At 33.4% G+C, this 21,573-nt stretch overlaps 1 protein-coding gene across 8 annotated transcripts in view; it reads left to right on the top strand.

The window, feature by feature from the left end:
* Nucleotides 1-21,573, top strand: part of TCF12 (transcription factor 12) — a 380,664-nt gene that overhangs the window by 307,516 nt on the left and 51,575 nt on the right. For 6 of the 8 annotated variants that reach the window (XM_003266967.4, XM_030814043.1, XM_003266968.4 and 3 more), the window contains 4 exons: nucleotides 15,366-15,471; nucleotides 16,507-16,646; nucleotides 16,929-17,073; nucleotides 18,247-18,311. In XM_003266967.4, the coding sequence (XP_003267015.1) occupies nucleotides 15,366-15,471; nucleotides 16,507-16,646; nucleotides 16,929-17,073; nucleotides 18,247-18,311 (456 nt within the window). Of the gene's footprint in view, nucleotides 1-4,434; nucleotides 4,633-15,365; nucleotides 15,472-16,506; nucleotides 16,647-16,928; nucleotides 17,074-18,246; nucleotides 18,312-21,573 lie in introns of those variants that run through there. The other 2 variants (XM_003266969.4, XM_012507400.2) reach the window with 1 other exon arrangement.

Genomic DNA, 21,573 nt, shown 5'->3' with positions numbered 1-21,573 from the left:
TTGATTTTAGATCAATAACACTATTAACTTTAAATAATATGCATTGAATGCTAGTGGATTGGTTTGAAAATGATGCATTATTTCACTGGAGTTGTATATTCTTGATTTCTTTCTTGCAGAAGTAAATTTTCTAAAATGTGAGGATATTAGAAAAACCAGAAGAACAACTTTCTGAACATATTTGCAAAGTAGCATATACTACCAGAGAAGTCTGCAATATAATGTTCAGATAGAAAACCTGGAATTTTGATGTCTGACTTAATTAGCAAGGCTAACTAAAATACTGCACATTTGAGAGGCAGCATTCACTCACATGTCATCTCTTTACAAGGTAGATGAGGAAGAAGAGGCATTGGGGAAGGTTCTTTTGCTTTGAATTGGTTCGCTTACAGATTCTCTCACTATCCTCTTAAATCTGTCCTCACTCCTACCTCCCTTGCAGCCAATAATTTATTATTTACTGAGTTCATCCTTTAGGAAAATATAGAGTTCATTCGTGGAGTTATTCACATGTCAGCTTTTAAGTTTGGCTTCATTTATTACTCTGAAAGTCTGTTTTCCAAGATTTGATTCACTTAGAAATAATGTTGAAACTTTTCATGAGGAATATTATGAGTGGGTTTTAGGTTTACTTTTCCAGCCAGATTTTCTAGCTTTTGGGACAGTGGAATGTTGCCTGTTTGTTTTAGAAGAATATACAGTAAGATTAACCACTAACTGGCCTATGTTAACTAATTCAAGATACATAATTCACTTCAATTAAACATTTTCTTTCAAAAACTATTTCGAATTTTATGTTACCTTTAGAAACATTCTTGCTTACGGATCATTTAAAAATAGCTATAACTGTTATAGTGATCCAAATATCAGGATAAAAATGAGCTATTAAAGTAGATAAAAATACTGCGTGGATAACTCTAAGAAATTTTATATAGCTCTCCAAGGAAGATCTGTTTCCCAATCAATAGAATAGTAAGATGGAAGAGGGAAATTTCACATGGAAGCCTGGAATTTAAACTGAAGTTTCCAGAGAGCTCTTACTTGGTAGACTTTCTGAAAACATCTTTTCCTGTATCGTCAGTAAAGAAGTAACTTGTTTAGGCAAAGCACATTATGGCTTTTTCTTGCCTAGTGTAGGTCTGTGCTTAATGACTACTGGAATAGCAGCAAACATAACATCCTGATAACATTTGGGAGGAAAAGGCATATTTGAAAATTGGTGAAATGCAATAATCTTTAAACCAGGAATCATCAGTTTGCTAATGAAAGGTGTATGGCTCCAAGTTATGTATTTTTTCAGGGTCCTCTGGCATTTTCATTAATCATTTTGCTATTGTGTACAATGATTCCTATCTTGCTGTAAAACTTGGTGATTTTTTTATATTGTTGAACTAGGTGACATGAATATTGAGTCAGATCACATAATCTTAGGGTAACACATAAGTGATTATGTAGAGCTGTGGGTGGAAACAATTCTGGATAAAAAGTACACGACAGTTCAGAGCTCCTATGCAGGCAGCCTGTCTGAAATCAGGTTTAAAAATTGGCCCTGTCTCCAGCTGACTCGTTTTGTCAGACTGAGTCACAGGATTAACCCTTGACATGTTCCTTTAAAAAAAAAAAAAGCAAAGATTAAACAACTGCATTTACTAAAGCAGCACTTGATCCATCTATATGCATTTTTTTCCTGTAATATGATTCTCCTTAGCACAAGAAATTGTGCTACAGCTGTTGCATAGATTAAATTAATTTAAAAAAAATTGGGAGCGGAGAAAAAAAGATTTTATTGTACAAGATAATTTATAATGTCAATCAAGCAACGACCATCTACATCAAACAGTTTTAGTTTTTTGGGGGGAAAGGCAGACTTCAAGAAAAATGCTGTTTTGGAGCAACAAATTTAAAAGACTTTTCCACAGCCCACAAGTAGAACATAGGGGCATTTTATGTAGATTGCCACCAGTTTTGTTGATGATTTACTGTTTTTGAAGAATGAGATTGTAATATCATATAATTATAGATACAGGCATAGAGTTTTGTTGTTGTTGTTTTAAGTTTTTATATCTACGCTCAATTTAGGCAGTAGTATATACCAAGTGACTATGGTTTGTATTGGCGGGGGAGGTCTTACCTACACATGTACGAGTTTTATATTTACGTTTTTTAGGAGAATAATGAAAAGTAGAAGCAAAAGCTTTTAATTAGTTACCCAACTCTCTTTAGAAATTATGTTTCACATTCAGGTTTCGTGTTTAACACTAAATCTTACCTAGGTGTTTAATAAACTGATTAGGTTTGTGCAAAAGTAACTGTGTTTTTTTCCATTAAAGAAGTTTGATTATACTATTTGGCTTTTACAATGAATTTCTTTTTTATCTGAATGTATGTTTATTCTCTTCAGATTATCATACAATTGTCTCTAAAATAAAGAACTGATGTTAAAATATTAAAATTTTCATTGTCCTTTAATAACCAAGGTTGCTTAGTTGGGTTTACATTATGATGTTTGTTTTATCAAACAACATAGTAAGTACCCTCTCTGTTTTCTGCCAGGCATCAGAGAAATGGGCTTAACTGTCATAGGTGGATGTTTTTTAACCAATATAAAAAAAGTTTTCTCAGATTGAAGCGATGATTATAAAAATGTTGAAGTATTGTCAGTGCTTTGTGGCTCCCCTCTTCTCCCTATTCCTCCTCAATTTCTGTTGAAAAGTAAGTTATTTTTAATAATTAATAGAAAAAGAAAATTTTGATTCGATTTTGTTTGATTTTCCTTTTTTTTTTTGTTTTGAGAGTAGCCGATCAGTCAGTAGAGAAAGACTGTGTATGGAAGACTAAAATTTACTTGAATGGTTTTAAGGCATGCTGTTGTTAATTGTAAATCAAAGCTTTTTACACAGTTCTCCAAGGATTGAAATGGGTCTTTGTGGTCTCTCAGGAGGGAGGAAGTTACAAACCACTCCGCAGACTGGCATTTTAATAGTCTGCTGTACAGCGATGTTCTTTTGCAGCTGCTGCTTAGCCTTTTCTGTATCTGGAGAGTGTGGGGAGGTTTTATTGTTGTTCCAATACTATCAGCTTTTAAAACATTGTGAAGTTAGTTGCCCTTATTGTCTGATTTAGTTTTGTTACTATAATTTGATCAATATGTTAATAAAAATGAGGTTGGGGGGATAGGGGGTCCCTTATAGTATATTCCTAGAATATTTCATAGAGGATTTCTGCTTCATGAAAGGTACCTTTAAAAAAAGTGATGTGCCCCCTTTTGCAGCTTGTGAGCTCTCCTCTGGTTAATACAATCCCGTTAGAACCTACAAGGCACAGAGAGAAGGATAGTACAAAGAAGTTTTGATGAAGGGAAATGACACAAAAAGGGAAAGTTGCTATTCTGTTTTTCCAGGTTGTAATTACAGCAAAATATTGATTGGAAAACATTTAAATAGCAAAACGTGTCTGTGTGAGAGACACATGTTTTTGTAGACAACTTTTAAAACCTTTTGACTTCAAAGTATGAGCTAGAAATGTCTGTAAGACATTTATTCCCACACTTCTTATTTTTCCTATCTGAGAAATGTGAGCATTAACATAAAAATATGAATATACAAAGTATTAAGAACAATAAACTTAGAGGAAAGACTTATAGGCAACTGTTTAGTTTATTCTCTCATACTTTATATGAAAGATGTGTGAATTTTTTTTTAAGAACAATCCTATTGCAGGACATTATAAACTTTTAATTGCTGTTGTGTATGAAGAATTCAAGGAGCTTTATAACTGCAAATCTGTATTATTAAATGTTTCCATTTTAAAAACAGGTAATTTATTTTCAAGATAATCTATTTGATTTTTGGACTAAGCTTTTTAATAAAACGTGTTCCTTTCAATTTTCCTCAACATAATTTTTGTAACTTAAAGTATGGTTTGTTCTAGCTAGTTAAGAGGTATTTGCATGATGGTCTGCTTTCTCCAGGAAGTGATTTTATACAGGATTTAACTGTCTAGATCCTTCTTGTTACACATGATTCAGTGTTTCCGATTCCTGATTACTTGATCATGTGTTTATCAAAGTTGAAGCAACTTTAGACCATGCCAGATGGTAACGCTGGAGGTGTAGCAAGCTAGTTTTCTCTGCCACAAGTGCTCTAATGTAATTAAAACTAAAAACAGATTAGCAGAAAATCTGTCAGTATGCCTTCCTTTGTGTGTGTATATATGTATATATGAGACAAATCTAATAATTCCTTGGGTTATTTTTATTCAGGACATATTTATTTAGCACTTACAAGTGACTTGCATTTTTTTAATACCTCAAATTTTGTCTTATTGGTATCCTCCACCAATGCAAGGACTTGATGGAAATTGAAAGAGGTTACTTACAGCATAAACCCTCCCTCTGTGCTCTGTGAGTTGGTTCAGTCCTATTTTGCATAAGTTCCTTTTGAGTAGATCCATGTGTGGATGGATGCATAGTACTGAAGACTTACTCCCTTTGCCTGTGTGGATATATGTCTTGGAGAGAAGCTGTGTGCATTAGCTACAAATAGTAACATTTTCAAAATCAACATGTATTGTGCTTATCCTGTCCCTGGAATGGGCAGCAATTCCTTGATGTATTACTACAATGGGAAAACGGTAAGCCTTTTTCTTTGTTCATATAGCTTCTAACTCACTTGTTTAATGGAAAGCAGTATACATTAATTGCTGTTTACTAAAATCTGTGAGGTTTTGTTTTATCCTCTTCTGCAATATATTAGATTGTAGATTTCTTTCTTTTTTTTTTTTTTTTTTTTTTTTTTGAGACAGAGTCTTGCCCTGTCACCCAGGATGGAGTGCAGTGGCATGATCTCAGTTCACTGCAACCTTTGCCTCCTGGGTTCAAGCGATTCTCCCGCCTCAGTATCCCGAGTAGCTGGGATTACAGGCACCCGCCACCATGCCCAGCTAATTTTTGTATTTTTAGTAGAGACGCGGTTTTATCATGTTCTCCAGGCTGGTCTCGAACTCCTGACCTCAGGTGATCCACCCGCCTCGGCCTTCCAAAGTGCTGGAATTACAGGCATAAGCCACCGCGCCCAGCCTAGATTGTAGATTTCTTTAGAAGTAGTGTCAGTAAAGTCCTGTCTGCTACATAGCTACTCAATAGTTGTTGGCTTTCGTTTTATTTTTAAGATAGTGTAGAAAATAAACTTGAGTTTCTGAGTTGTTATTAGCCAGATATCTTTACTAGCAATGAGCTTGAAAGTACATTTGTTTTTATGTTTTTGTATATTGTAAACAAATCATTATGTAAAATATGTATATACACACGTATGTATTGAGAATTATTTGATGCTTTGCGGATGGAAGGAAAAGATGAAAGTCATCTAGGATATTCATAAAAATAACAAGTATGAAGCTCTGGTAATGATTAGGGAAGCAGTCAGCTAGTAAGGGCCGTATTTCCTGTTTAGAGTTTCAGGTCCAGAGCCTGACTTTTCTGGGATACCATCTGTTTCCAATCAAACTAGAATTTTGACCTTGCATGGATTCATGAAATAAATCACTATTTTTTAAAAGAATGCATTTATACATTTTCCAAAGAATGCACTGTACTTCTGGTTGATTTATAGCAAGCACATGACTAGGTGTTTTAAAATAATACTTTTTTGTTTTGCTAAACAAGAGTTCTATTCTTTAAATTAATTACCTAATGTTAATAATTTACTGGGTTTCTACAAAAAAATCTATAAGCCAGAGGATTTTATATATTCTAAAAAAAAGAGTCAACTTGGAAAGTTTCAATAGGAGCTATCTTTGTAAGATACTTGATAAATATTATTAAAAGGTACACTAATGAATAACAGTGTTGGTTTATGTCAGAAACTCAGTGTTTTTCCTTCTAAATCTTTCAAAAATAATTTTACCCTCAGGTGTCTTATGAAAAAATGCATATATGGGCTTAGTGAAGGGGGAGGGGGGAGCATTTTTATTGTTAATGTTTTAAGTTATAGAGAATATTCAATTACATTTTACTAAAATAGGCTTAAAATTAGATATGGTTGTCTCTTCCCTTTTTATCACTTGGAAATGTTTTAAAGTAGCCTGTGGCTACAACTAGGGTACTAAGAACTAATAAAAGCACTTTTACATTCCCTGATTGCTTTAGTAAGGGCTCTTTGGACTGGGCCAGTGTTTGGTTGTGAACTTTTGGATAAGCTTTCAAAAAAGATGATAAGCAAGTCAAAATATCTTTAAACTCAGTAAAAAGTGTATGTTCAAGCTGCCCATATAAGCAGAGCTTTGGATAATACAAGAAGTAGATTTAGACAGATGACTGAAATTATTTAATCTCTATATAATTTTCTTGCCAGCTGTCTTTCAAATGTGAAAATAATTTTCTTTTGTGTCTGATTTTAAGTAAAACAGTCTGAAGATGGTATGTGGGTATGTGTGTGGGGTGTGTGTGTGTGTGTGTGCACGTGTATAAGTTCAGTAAAATTAATTATGTAGGACCCTGAACCAGACTAACTCAAAGTGAGTTTAGATTTTATTCTTTGGAAAGCACAGGTTACTGTATTATATTTCTCTTTGTTCTGCATTGGGAGGGGGTTAGGGGGAGCTTTGATAGTGGTATTTCCAGGCTTATGGTAGATGGCATAGCTGGTATGGTAGAGAGCCTGGAAAAATTGATAGTCTGTGCCTAATATAGGTCAAAGGTGACTTTTATGCTCTGGAAAAATATATAAATAAAGAGATGATATGTTGGCTTAGTCCTCCAAATCATAAGACCCTAGACTTGTATGTATTTTATTTTTACCCACCTCTAGTTTTTAAAATTATTCTCTAGTAATTATTAGAAATCATTAGCAACATTATTATTTTGTGATGACTTCAGTTTTCTTCAATAAGAAAATCATGGTATGTAATTACATTGTCTCAAGATTATGTAAATGTATTATTTTAGTGTATATTGGGAAATGTCTGCTTGTCAATGCCTTAAAGTAAAAACTAGCACTTTCATTAACATTTCTAGACTCTTAAGTGAAATATATGTCTTCACTTAAGTTATAGAAGTTTAATATACTTCTTGTCGTGAATAAGTTAAATTTAAACTCTTTAATCTCATTTTATAGATTTATTTTAAAATGATAGAACAAAATAATATTTTGAAATGCTAATAATAAGTTCACATTGATTCATTTTTAACATCCCATTTCAGGTTTTATGAGAGAGTGACAAACCCTAAGTGGTCTTGCTCTTAAACAGAAAGCTTCCTTTCCCTTTTTTCCAGTATTTTTTTTTAGTTTTCGAGTTGGTTGCATATATTTAAGGGTATTTCAGATCTTTTAATAAAAGTGAACAAACTCTAGAAAAAGACCAAAGAACTTTTTTATATTTTATTACCTAAAATTGTATGGCCAGTATTTTATTGTTGGATATACAACAGACTTGGGCATATAGATGTAGAAAAGAAAAGCCAAAAATGTTAATGCAGTTTTTCCTACTGCTTAAAAAGAGAAGGGGTTAATGTTTTGTATTATATGTAATTTTTGTGTAGCTGTATTCTGTATCATGTTGTAAGGTATTAATATGGGTTTATAGTAAGTATGAAAATTAAAACTATTTTGCACTTTATACTGTTTTGAAATATAAAAAATAGGAGAGAACAGTGGGTTTCTGAGGTTCCTTCTTTATAAAGAACTCTTCCTGCATTCGGTTTTCTCATTGATTTGAATAAATTTTGTCCTTTACACAGTTAAGTTAGAAAAAAGTCTTGAGAGCAAAGGAAAGAAAAGTTTTGGGGGAAAATTTTTTTTTACTTTTAAGATTCTGGAGTGCCTTCCTCCATTTTTCTGAGCAGCCTCCATTTTTCTTAGTTTTGGACTAAAGATGCTACAGAGCATTCCAGGTACGAAAACTGCCACACAAACAGACATGATGGCCTTTTCATTGTATGAGGAAATTATTTTAATCTTCTGAGAAACAACACAGAAATCCAAGTTTTAAAATTCAAGCTAGACACACATTTTGAATATTAAGCTTCTCTGAATGGAATCTGGGAAAAAAGAGAAAGAAACTAACGTGATTGTAAGGGCTGTTTTGTGAGAGGAACTGTGCTGGGAACTTTGTTTATCTGATTTAATTTTCACAACCACTGTCAGTCAGCTGTTACTAGCTCCTTTTATAAATAAGGAAAATGAGGTTCAACCTCACCTAGGTCAGAATTTGAACCCAGGTCTATCTGTCCCCCAAAAGCACATCTTCTCCTTTATATCATCCAAGGACATGTAAATTAGTCTCCATAGCAAAGGGCCAAACTGAATTTATCCGAACTACCCATTTACATTAAAATATACTACATTGGATCCAATGTGTATTTGGATATGTAAAAATACATATATATACTACATTGGAAAGAAAATGTAACTGGGAAAAACACTAGGCCACTCTTAGAAATCTTTTGCATGTGTGGTCAGAGTAACAATTTCATGAATACTAACTGATGTGGTTAGTCAAGCAAATTTGTATCAACTTTTGTTTAAGAATTTGAAATTAAAACTTTCAGATACGTTTTAGCAAGTCTCCTCTTCTAATAGAATTCATCATACTGAAAATTGGTTTAGCCATGGTTTTGGCACCTGCCTACCAATGAATTTTTTTTTTTGTAAGAAATACAGTAGCAAGTAAGTAAAATTACATTGTAAATACTTATAAGACTTATTTTTAAAATAAACATTTTCAGTTAATAAAAGAACAGAAACCAATGTGACTGTATATAGCTGCATTTCTGTTCTGTTGGGGTATTTATTGCTAGTTAACATGAGAGAAGAATAGACAATTAAATTAATTCAAATTTCCAGACTGTCCATGGGCCCAAAAGAGTTAAATCTAACATTTTTTATAATAGGGAAAACATGAAGTCATTTTTAAAATCTCTTAATATAGAATGCTAAAGACATTGAATGACAAGGACTTCAGCGTAAACCTACTTCACATTTTTCCCCTTTACCAAAAATATCTGAGACTATAGTGTGTGAGCCCAAGAAAGTTTTTCTTATCTTGATTCAAGTGAGTACAAATACTAGTGAGTTAAAACTAGCTCCTGCTAGTTTTACATACTAGAGGGTATGTTGTCACTGGTCAACTTTATGAATGTTTTTGAGAGAAATTTATGTTCCTTTCCACTTGTATATCAAAGGGGATCAGGTGCAATATTGTTGAATCTAAATTTTTTTAAAGTAGGTAAGTAACGTGTCAGTCATTGATTTGTTCAGCATATTATTCTAGCAAACAAGTTTCAAACCCTGTCCCTTAGAAATTCCATAATTCAAGAAAAATATTGAGATTATTAGAAAAATGATAGCACTTATCATAGAAAATCAGTAATATGCCCAGTAATGTTAATGTAAGATTAACTAAAATGTGCTTCATTTACCTAGAAAACCAGTGATATGCCCAGTAATGTTAATTTAAGATTAATTTAAATGTGCTTAGAAGGAATTTTTCTCACAGCTGAAAACCAGTAATGTTCACCTGCGTTTGTTACACAGTAAGAGAAGCAGTTCATTTTAAAATGCTTTGTACTGAAAACTAGAATTCATTTTTCTTACTGTTGTTAGAAAAGAAATTTCATTTTATTTTCCCTGGAAAATAAACATGTCTCTGGAAATTTTTGGAAAGAGATATTGGTCCTTTTACTTAGGAAACTGCTGAAAATATAAACACATATTTATCCCTTTTACAGAATTTCAACTTGTATTTTTAACAGGCTAATTAGGTAAAAAGAATCTTCCGTGGAGATGGCTTGTATGTGCCTGAGTCAGTCTTTGTACTTCAGACGTTTTGCTTTATAATACCTGTGGTTTCAGTTCTTGTGGTATTTTTACTGGAACTATCTAAATATTATTTTCCCCCTCAGGCTTGAGATTACCATTAAAAACTCTAGTAGCAGATTGGATTTTATGGCAGAATTTGCCATTTTATGTAATATGAAAATACTGAAAGCATTGAGATATTTATTTATCAAATCTGTCATTTGTTGAAATATTCTTAGATATTAGGGAATTACTAAATTAGACTGTCATTTTAATATTTATCTAGATTTTTAGGTTATTTTCTTTGGGATTACGTTGTTTAAATTTTGATTACGGAAGGAACAAGGAAAGTGAGAAGGCGTAAGTTTGAGAAGTTTTTAAATATTACCATTTAGGTTAATGATATATGCTTTTTTTTTTTTTTTTTTTTTTTAAGACGGAGTCTTGCACTGTCGCCCAGACTGGAGTGCAGTGGCAATGGTGCGATCTCAGCTCACTGCAAGCTCTGCCTCCCGGGTTCACATCATTCTCCTGCCTCAGCCTCCTGACTAGCTGGGACTACAGGCGCCCGCCACCATGCCTGGCTAATTTTTTTTTTATTATTATTTTTAGTAGAGATGGGGTTTCACCGTGTTATCCAGGATGGTCTCGATCTCCTGACCTCATGATCCACCCGCCTCGGCCTCCCAGAGTGCTGGGATTACAGGCGTGAGCCACCGCGCCCAGCCAAGGATATATGCATTTTATCTGAGGATATATATATAAGATCGGTATTCATACAAAATAACAGATCAGAATGATCTGAAAATAATCAGAAAAATATATAGGAAATGGTTTTTAGGAAATGTCTTTAATTTTCTCTGATTATCTTCCCAGCACTCTTTTATACAAATGGGTATAGTTATTAAAGCAAAATTTTATTTACTCTTCTTAAAAGAGCCTCTTTTTACTAAATTCCAATCCCACAAAATTGAGAAAGAGAAATTGGTTGTATATATTGCTACGTGTGGAACTTGCATAGATTAATCAATTTATTTATTTATTTTTTCATTTTTTTTTATTATACTTTAAGTTTTAGGGTACGTGTGCACAATGTGCAGGTTAGTTACATATGTATACCTGTGCCATGTTTGGTGTGCTGCACCCATTAACAAACACGTCATTTAACATTAGGTATATCTCCTAACGCTGTCCCTCCCCCCTCCCCCCAGATTAATCAATTTAAATTAAATTAATAATTTAAACACTAAAAATCTCAAAATTACCTAGTTTTTTGAATGCTGACTCTTAAATACATGTATTCTTAAAATTATAGGCCTAGAGTCTTAATTATAGTTTTTTAATACAGGGTTTGACCTGGGTTGGGATATTCTTTTATTAATATTTCATTGACCTAGACCTTTTTTTTTTTCAGGTTTTAGGTACTTAGCTAGATCTTGTAAAGTTTTTATTGTTTAATACTAAATATAATTATATAAGATACCAGATAAAGTGGATGTTCCTGAATATAATATCATATTTTCATTTTAAAATTATGATGGCAGGGCACGTTAGCCAAATAATTTTGTTATTTTTTTGTTACTTTGGTAAATTGATGTAAATTATGCTGAAAATAATTTCTGTTATTGGCACAGACCTTTCACATATTTGAGGCCCACATTAGCCTGTGTTAAAGTGTTTAATGATACTGAACATATTGGAACTTACAGAGAACTGATATTCAAACCATCTTGACAAAAGATCTAATAGAAGCCTAAACATAATGAAATCTTGGTACTTAGTTCTGTGTCAGACCATGTTCAGAAAAGTAGATAGCCTTCTCCATACTTCATTATTCCAGATTAGGTGAACGTGTTCTCAAAATGTTTCAGAATGCAGTCTGACTTTGGTTTTAGTATGCCTTGAAGCGCATAAGAATTCTAGAATATATTTCAAAATAATTTATACAATCTTAAACTGCTGGATAAGAAGGATCTAAATCTGCCTTGTTTAGTATAGTAACCAATAGCCACAAATGGTATTTAAATTAAATAAAATAAAATTTAAAATTCAGTTTCTCAATTGCACTATCCACATTTCAAGCGTTCAGTAGTCATGTGACTGATAGCTACTGTATTGTACAGCATAGATACAGAACATTTCCATCATCACATAAACCTATTGGATAATACTCATATAAAGCATTCTTCTCATTTTCTACTGTGAGCTTAGCATTCTGAAAAGGATAGAATTCTAAAGAAAATGTCTACCACATTTTAATAGAACATCTTAAATTACTTAATTTTACCCTTTTTCTATTCTCTTTAAAATAGTTTGACTCCTGGTAGATTTTAATCATCTTGAAGCATATATATTCCTTTCTCTTAATTTTACGATTGACTGTCATGATACAAAATCATCCTTCAGATTTAAACGAATGATTAGATCATTAAGTAGGGGAAAAAAACTGGCATCTGTGTTCAGGTGATCAGATGACATAAGCAGTCTGGTTTTAATTTGTGGCCAGTACTGATTGTAACTAAGAGAGACTTGCTCTTTTTGTGGAATTGGCTGACTATTTCCCTACATCTGGAGTTAATAAAGCCTTTGAGACCACATCAGTTGTGCTTTGCCGCAAGAAGTCTTTGATCTGAAAAATCAAGACTGGCACGACTGCTGCTTCATAACATTGCATCTATGTTTTTGCAAGCTATAGTTAAGATACCAAAAGTAAAGTTATTTAGCTTATTTAGCCTGTGTTAGAAATGCTGGTAAATGTACCTCTTTGAAAGCCATATATTTCAAAACATTCTTATGATGAAAATTTTGAACTCGTGTTAGTACAAAAATGATATAGTAGGATTTTTTTTTGCCATTTTCATTTATAAGGTCTGTCCTTTAAAAGTCCTTTGTTTTCAAAATCTGTTTGAAAAAAATAGCATTACAAACAAACTTTACCTCTAAAATGTACCGTTTTCTCCATACAACTTCAAAATTTTTGCGTAAGGGAAGGCAAGTCTTTTTCCGTGCTTTGTGTGGTTTATCTTAGTTTTCTTGCTTTCCATGACAACTGTGAATAAACCATTTTCTGATCAGCATATTCTCTTTTATTTAGCAGCGATTTGTAAGTCAGTAAAGTTTATCCTTTTACTTCCTTTTGTAATTGTAACCATTTTCAAAATTTTAAAATGTAAGTATATTAATGTGTGAAATACAGTGAATTTAATAGGAATAAGGATAAAGAAATATAAATTGATAAAGTGTGTAAAAATTTAAGCTGACAAATTATGTCCATTTTTGTGTGAAATGACACATCAAAACTGGAGTGTTTTCATAATTATCAAGTATGAGAGTCTTACATGCTGTTTCAGTCTATAACCTGGATAGAATTAGAGAATTTTATATTTCATACTTACATATCAAGGATGATGTGTATAGTAAGTGCACATTTGTGATAAAAAGCATATGTTCGGGTGCTGTCTTCTAAATTTGATTCACATTGTACTTTCTGGCTAGGTCTATGGATTTATTCTATTTTTTTGTTGTTCATGGTTTAGCTTGGCTTGAGGAAATCTATATAGAGAGGGGACAGAGGACTTCTAGCTAGGGCTAAGTTTAGAAGATGAAACTTGATTAAAAGAAAATAGTCCAAAGTTCCTTTCCTGAAAACCTTATCTACCTGTCAGCCTGTACAATACATTGCAGACACACTGGTATATAGTCAGTTTTATTTCAACACAATCATTTGTGAAATACCTTTAAACCAGAAAAGTATGCTTAATATGTATGATGAACAAACCATTTTATCTGCCATATTCCCCAAACTAGGGGATCCTTCTAGATAATTCTTGGGAATATACTGTATCTTTTCCAAGACTTCTCAGGTACCACAGATGTGTGTTTTTATCTCTGGGATGTGAAAGGTAGGAAACAAACCTGAATGCCAGTCCATTTAAAAAAAAAAAAAAATCACCTGTGCTAGTATTATCAGGACTAGCACGAAGAGTAAAAACTGACTTTTTAACCTTTTATTTAGAATAAACTGTATATATAACTAGGCTCATGTTAGACGAAAACTGTAAGGAACAGCATTTGAGTAGTGAACAGGTAATATTTAGCAACATAACTACTCCTATTAGAATGAAAGATGATACTGTTAGCTATAACTTATTGCCTGCATACTTTGTACAAGGCACTGTGCTAAACATTTTATATATAATTTCATCTGATCTGCCCATCAATCTCCTCATGCAAGTAGTGTTAACACCATTTTACAAAAGAGGGAATTGAATCTTGGGAAGATTAGGGTAATTTGCAAGGGGTCTTTACAGTTAATACCTCCAAGAAAGAATAAATTAATATAATTGACAGTTTATGTAAATAAAAAGTTGGGATCCCATTTTAATCTTGGTGTGCTTCCTTAACTCTTTTTCTATTATTAGTCTATAGAAATATATGCTTGGGGTAAAATATCAAATTATGTAGAAGAACGTAAAGTAAAAATCCTCCTTCCCAATTCGAAGTCCAAAGAGGTAACCATTGTCAGGTTTCTTGTGTGTAATTCTAGAAATTTTCTATGCTTATGCAAACAAATTGATATATGATTTTTAAAATACATGCTTCCATAATTTTAATGTTATTCTGCTTCAGTCAACACTTAAAATTTTTATTTTGTTGAATTTTTTGTATCATTTCAAACTAAAACAAAATAATTAGTTTGTTTCATACACTGCTCACAATAGCTTACCTTTCTCTTCTTCCTGACTTCTGGTTTACTTTTATAGACTGTGCATCACTTTAGATATTGTTTTCCACCTTTGTTTCAATAGTTATGAGAATAGTGTGATCACATTTTGATCATTAAGGTTATTTGGCTGCCCATTTAGTTTTCCAGAGGAATGCAAATGTTGGCCATTTGCTAATTCAAAATGTTTATAGTTTGCTTATCTAAAGCAAGGGTTTATCAAAGGAAATTAATACTGCTCTAACAAATTAAATGAGATTTTTCTTAAAGCTTTGCCAGACTTGAAAGTGTACTGGAAATGTATTTTTAATTTACTTGCTAGCTCTACCAAGTTAAGGAAGTTCCTGAACAATTGTGTTGTGCCTTTGATAGTTACCTTTTAATTGTAACAAAGATAGCAACATTTAATCAAACTCATTTTGATTTTATTTGGTGAATCTTGTAACACTGAAAAGAATGAATTTTATGAACCCGGATTTTATGTTACGCTGTATTCAAAGGACATTTGTTTGCTCGATCAGATTTTGAATTCTGACCCTATGTGAGGTTTGTGTTTGGTAAGCCAGCTCAATGCTTATTCAGTCACTTGGTGTAACTGTCATACCAAGATGCACTACAGAGATATTTAGAGTAGTATTTTTCCCTAATAACCAGCTTTAAAAAAATGTGGATGGTAATTAAGTTTGACATTATTTATGTGGATTTAGGCAGTATTCTTTTCATTTGTGGTAGCCCTTTATAAAAATTAGATAGGCCTTTTTAAACCCCTTGCCTAATATAGAACTCATTTTACATAAGTAATATGATAATCATTTACATTTTAATTAAATGTACTGTTTAATTTTAAGGTATATGCGCCATCCCCAAATTCAGATGATTTCAACCGTGAATCTCCTAGTTATCCATCTCCTAAGCCACCAACCAGTATGTTCGCTAGCACTTTCTTTATGCAAGGTAAGTACTACCAAACAATTGCCAAATACTACCGCAGACATCTGTGTATCAGCCAGTATTTTAAAGTATTAGGAAAGAGAATACCTATATTCAGGCCTTATTTAGGCATTTTTTTGGCTAAAGTAAATTAAAATTTAGCTTTATAATTTTCCAGTGCTGTTTATTGCTGACTGAAATTTAATTGAATTATCTAGCAAACCATTGGAGTGCTGGTCCAGTATTGATTGAATTTATAAAAGTCTTAAATTGAGAAAAATGCATAGAGCTGTTCTTGCTCATTTTAGAATTTAAATGTATGAAAGCTGTTAACTCTAGTTTCTTGTTTAATTTATGGATTCATACCATGCCTAGAATTACCAATATAAAGAAAGACTGAATATCATAGAACAGAGTAAGACTTGTTAAGAGAGAAAGTGTTGCATTTCCTTTCATTCATGTCCAGCAAATCATTTTTATTTGGTCTTCTGTGGTTTTGGACTATGGGAAGCAAATATATGGGAGCAATAAATTATTACATAAATGGTTCCTTGACTTTATATTGTTGAGTGAAGTCATTGCTGACACATTTCATTTGAAAGCTAACTATAATATGGTAATAATCAATTACTTAGTTTTACTATTAGAAAAACTTCTTTGTTCCACAGTTTCAAAATGTTTGATATAATGCACATTGCATGTTATGGATTAATAACTTTCTGTGTGTTTATAAGTATACCACTTAACTAAAAATAAATCTAGCCTATTCCCAAATTTGGAATTTTTATTATCTTCCTTGATATGAATTTAGATCTTCTGAAGATTTTTATAATGGCCTGCCTATTACAGCTTAGATTACTTTTTTCCCTAACTAAAATGTTAATTTCTTCTTTTTAAATAGTAATTTTACAGTTTAGAGGGAAGAAAAGTGGGTACAAGACTAGGTTGGAAAAGGGAGGAAAAATATCTGGAGGGTACCCTTTGAATTTTTATAAGCAACATCAAAATACAAGAAAAATTTTAGCTAAGGAAAATTTTATATTTCTCTTTTTGTCTTAGATGGGACCCACAATTCTTCTGACCTTTGGAGTTCATCAAATGGGATGAGCCAGCCTGGTTTTGGTGGAATTCTGGGGACCTCCACTTCCCACATGTCTCAATCCAGTAGTTATGGCAACCTTCATTCACATGACCGTTTGGTAGGCTATAACATGTGACTAGGGTACAGCAACACTTTGTCCTCACTTGTCTTTCATTTTGGATTAGAAGTGTAAAATCTAATTCTGCCAAAACTTCTGAAGTTTGAAGTACTTCAAGGCTTACCGCATTTACCATGCCTTTCTAAAAAATAAATGACAATAAGTAGTGCTCTTTAGCTGCTAACTTGTAAATGCTCTTTTTGACCTGTTACCATAGTTGTCCATTATATGTGAATATTATTCAGAAAATATATTTAATAGATCATATCTCTTTCCATCCAGAGTTATCCTCCACACTCAGTTTCACCAACAGACATAAACACGAGTCTTCCACCAATGTCCAGCTTTCATCGCGGCAGTACCAGCAGTTCACCTTACGTTGCTGCCTCACACACTCCTCCCATCAATGGATCAGATAGCATTCTAGGTGAGCTTTTTGAGTTAGCAAAACTTCCTAAAACCTAGTTTGTGGACTTTCAGTGACCCCAATATCTTTATATATATATATATATATTTATATTTATATTTATATTTATATTTATATAATATATATATGTATGTTTATATAATATATATATGTATGTTTATATAATATATATGTATGTTTATATATATGTGTATGTTTATATATGTTTTATATGTTATATATATGTTATATATATATGTTTTATATATATGTGTATATATATATATACACACATACATATATACATATACACACACACACACACACATTGTTTGTTTGTTTGAGACAGAGTCTCTCTTTCTCACCCAGGCTGGAGTGCAGTGGCACAGTCATGGCTCACTGCAGCCTCAACCTCCAAGGTTGAGGAGGTGATCCTCCTGCCTCAGCCTCCCCAGTAGCTGGGACTACAGGCATGTACCACCATACTCAGCTAATTTTTTTTTACTTTTTGTTGAGACAGGGTCTCATTATGTGGCCAGGGCTGGTCTGAAACTCCTGGCCTCTAGTGATCCTTCCACCTCGGCCTCCCAAAATGCTAGCATTATAGACATGACCCACCACATGTGGCCTCTTTTTTTATTTTTATTTATTTATGTATTTATTTTTGAGACAGGGTCTCACTCTCTCAGCTCTCTCACTCTGTGGCTACAACCTCCGCCTCCAGGCTCAGGTGATACCCCAGCTTCAGCTTCCCAGGTAGCTGGGACTACAGCACACACCACCGTACCCAGCTAATTTTCCATTTCTAGCAGAGATGGGGTTTGTCCACATTTCTCAGGCTGGCCTTGAACTCATGGGCTCAAGAGATCGGCCTGCCTCAGCCTCCCAAAGTGCTGGGATTACAGGCATGAGCCACCGCGCCTGGCCTTGGCCCCTCTTTCAGTATATTTTTTTAGTGTTGAATTTAAAAGTGAAAGACAGGAAGACAAGAAGCTTTTTTATTTTCATCAATATAGAGACTGGTAAAGAACGCATCTTTAGTTTATTAATAAGTACAACACATGCAGAGTATTTCCTAGTTTATTGTAACAGATGTGAGATGACGATAGAGAACACCCTTGAAATAATGGCAGAGTACTAAAATACAATACTTGGTGGTAAAATTCTTGATTTATTTCTCTATGAAATATCCAGGAACCAGAGGGAATGCTGCTGGAAGCTCACAGACAGGTGATGCACTTGGAAAGGCTTTGGCATCTGTGAGTATTGATTTTACACATTCTACTGAATGAATTTTACACTGCTGAATACAGTGATAAGATTTTGTAGGTGATAAGTATCTCTAAAGAGTATAGATGTAACAAGATCAATTTCATTACACATTTAGAGTTATTCTCCGTTTGTATTGATGTATGCCCTTAAATGGTACAGCAAATGCTGGGAAGAGGAAAAAGAAGTCATCTAAAGCACAAACTGCCAAGATTAATCATTAAATCTATTTCTTCTAAATACATAGTAACTGGCCCATTAAAATAAGTCAAGTGGAACCACGAAAGATAACTCAGTATTCTGATCCAGAGAATGAAGTGCCTTTATAAGAAACTTTTCCAAGATCAAAAGCATTTTATGTACTGTATTTTTTTTAAAGTCAACTGCATCTGATTTACTCAAGGAATAGGAAATGAGAGCCTTCTCCCCAAAAAAGCCAGATTCATTGAAGAATCATGCTAAAATGAGTAAAAGTGATTTGATGGAATCCGATAGTATTTTCTTGAGCAAGTAGTTCACATACATCACATCAGAACATTAATGACAAAGCAGTGATTATATTTTAATATCTGATTCTTAAAACATTAAAATCTCTTCTTTCGGAATGCCAGAACTAGAAGGGAGAGCATTTTTCAGTAAATCTACAACAATTTCAAATCTAATTGTTGAAAAGGGGCACTTGTGCTTTGCACTTCCTAAAATTTCACTTTAGATGATTTTTTTTCTTCTTGTTTTCTGAGCAGTATGCCTCTTAGAATTCCCACAGAATTATCTTTTATTTTCTGTGAAGTGCAATTAACTGTCAGATACATTTGTTGCCATTCATGGAGAAGGCAGAGCACATTAATACCTGAGTAGTAGGAAGCAACTGTTGAACATTTAAGGAGATAAACCTCTTTGCATATTGTTTCTGTAAATAAATTTTTCTCTACAGCTGAATACTAGCTTCTTGGAAAATGAAGCCAAGTCATACTCATCTACTACATAGTAGAGATGGAGCACACACAAAATGGAGCTCAGTGAATGTTTGTTGAATTTTTCTTGGATCATATAATAATAGTAATGATAATAACAAAACTCACAAAATTTATCAGCTATAATTTGAATGCTTACTAGGTGCTAGGCCCTACACATTTACATGCCCTGTTTCATTTAATCCTCAAGAAAGCCGTGTAAGGTTGGCATTGTTATCCCCACATTACAGATGAGGAACTAAGGTTTAAAAGGTTAAGTAACTTGAGCTCAAAAAGATTAAGCAGCTTGCCCTAGGGGAATCATAAGCTAGTATGGATAAAGCCCATATATATTAGAACCCTCATCAGACCAGCTTCAGACTCTGCTCCTAACCACTGCTCCATACATCCAGAAAGTGCGGTGCTATGGTAATTATCTCACAGGGTATTGATGAGAATGAAAGAAAATTGTCTCACCCTTTTCTCGACTTACTGTCACCTGTTGAAAATGACCTATTTAGGAAGAAAATTTTATTCTATACTAAACCTGAGAGGTCTCCAGGTATTTGGCTTGCCATATTCCTTCTCCTGATTCTGGAAGAATCCAGTAACTGATATTTCACATGTAACAGAACAAATAACATTTGAACTTTCAGTGCTAGATAATTTTTTAAAATTTAACCTGCATTTTGGGGGCTTTTTTTCTCAAAGGTCATTTGTTTATTTTCTTAAAGAAAAACTTCTATCAGGGAACCTTGGCCTATAGGCAGGCAAGAATTTGTGATGTTCTCAGTGGCCCTTCAAGTTCATTTTGTTACCCTTCACATCCTCGAGTATCTTCCCATGTTATAAACAGCATACTAGCCAAACCAAAATGGCATTTGGAAAAGAAAACCCAAATATACTGTGAATGGAATCCAGTGAAGAGATGTTTAATCTAGTTAGTGGGTGGGCCTTGGTTGTCGTGGAAACTCAGCTCTGTCATCCTGTGTTGTTACTAGGCAGTAGCAGCCAGGTCATTCCATAAATCATTTCTGTTATAGCTGACGGTGATGCATTCCATCTGCTCCATCACTGCATGCCATAGTCTGCACATTTCAAATCCCTTCCTTTAATCCATCTGCTTCCCCACTTCCCAGCCGGACACCTCCCCAAATACGTTCTTTTTCCAACTTTCCTTACAGACTCTCATTCACTTTAATATATGTTTAGTGCACTCAAAATGTACTGAAAAAGAAAAACATCACATTATCTGGGGATAGGAAGGATTAGAAGAGATGAGGAGAGGGAACTTAATGAGGATTACATTTGAGAGTCTGACATGCATATCATAATTTTATGTCAGGTATTACGGATCTTTTGAAATGGTGACTATTTTGAAATTTTAAGTTCTTTAGAATGTGACGCTTTTAATATAGCATCTGGTTTTAGATGGAGAAACACTATGCTATTGTCATTAAAAATTAATTCTATTTCCCCAATTGTCCGATATATGTCTTAAAAGATCTTTCATATTGTGAAACATCAGAGGGTGCAACCTTTGTTCTTCAGTTTAGGTATTAAAGAGCACACAGAATACTGTGTGATTAAACATGTAAGGCCAGATAATGCATTTGCAAAGGTTCCTTTATTTTAGATTTAAGCCTGGATAATTGTGGTCTTAATCTCAGGATAGCAAGAAAGAGAATTGTACATGAAAGTATTTACACAAAGTTCCCAAAGCCCTGTGGATTATGCATTAGTTTAGATAAAAAAAAAAAAAAAAAAAAAAACCTAGGGTAGATAGAAGGAAAGGAAAATCTGGGTATTCGTGCCATTTCTAATGTGTTTCCCTGAACATTTGCCAGACAATAACCCTTTAAGATTGTGCCCGTGGAGAGTTATATAGAGGAAGAAACATCTGGTTTATTTCAGTGCCTAATACCATATCAAAACACTTGGTCTTTAATTTAGAGGAGATCAAACAAGAAGACTGTTTAATTTTGTTGATTATATCAGACTTCTTTGTGATAATTTATGTTTTGATTTCTACCTCAGAGCAAGGGAAAAAGAGAGAGAGAGAGAGAGAGTGTGTGTATGTGTGTATTAATCTGGATAAATGGTCAGTAGTCTCTAACAAAAGAAAAGAAAATTCAGGGAAGTTGATGTTTAAAAGTAATTCATGAAATAACTTTCTTTGTTCCTTAGACTCAATAACATTTGCATAATAAAGATTAAGTGAAATGTGCACTGTAGTGTTTAAAAAATGGGGCTCACAGTTCCGGGGTTGGGCTTGGGAGCAGTCCATTGTTTCTTTTTT

This window comes from Nomascus leucogenys, chromosome 6, assembly GCF_006542625.1.
Source record: "Nomascus leucogenys isolate Asia chromosome 6, Asia_NLE_v1, whole genome shotgun sequence".
NCBI lineage: Eukaryota > Metazoa > Chordata > Mammalia > Primates > Hylobatidae > Nomascus > Nomascus leucogenys.
The sequence above is the reverse complement of the archived record's forward strand: the minus strand, read 5'-3'. Positions and strand labels throughout refer to the sequence as shown.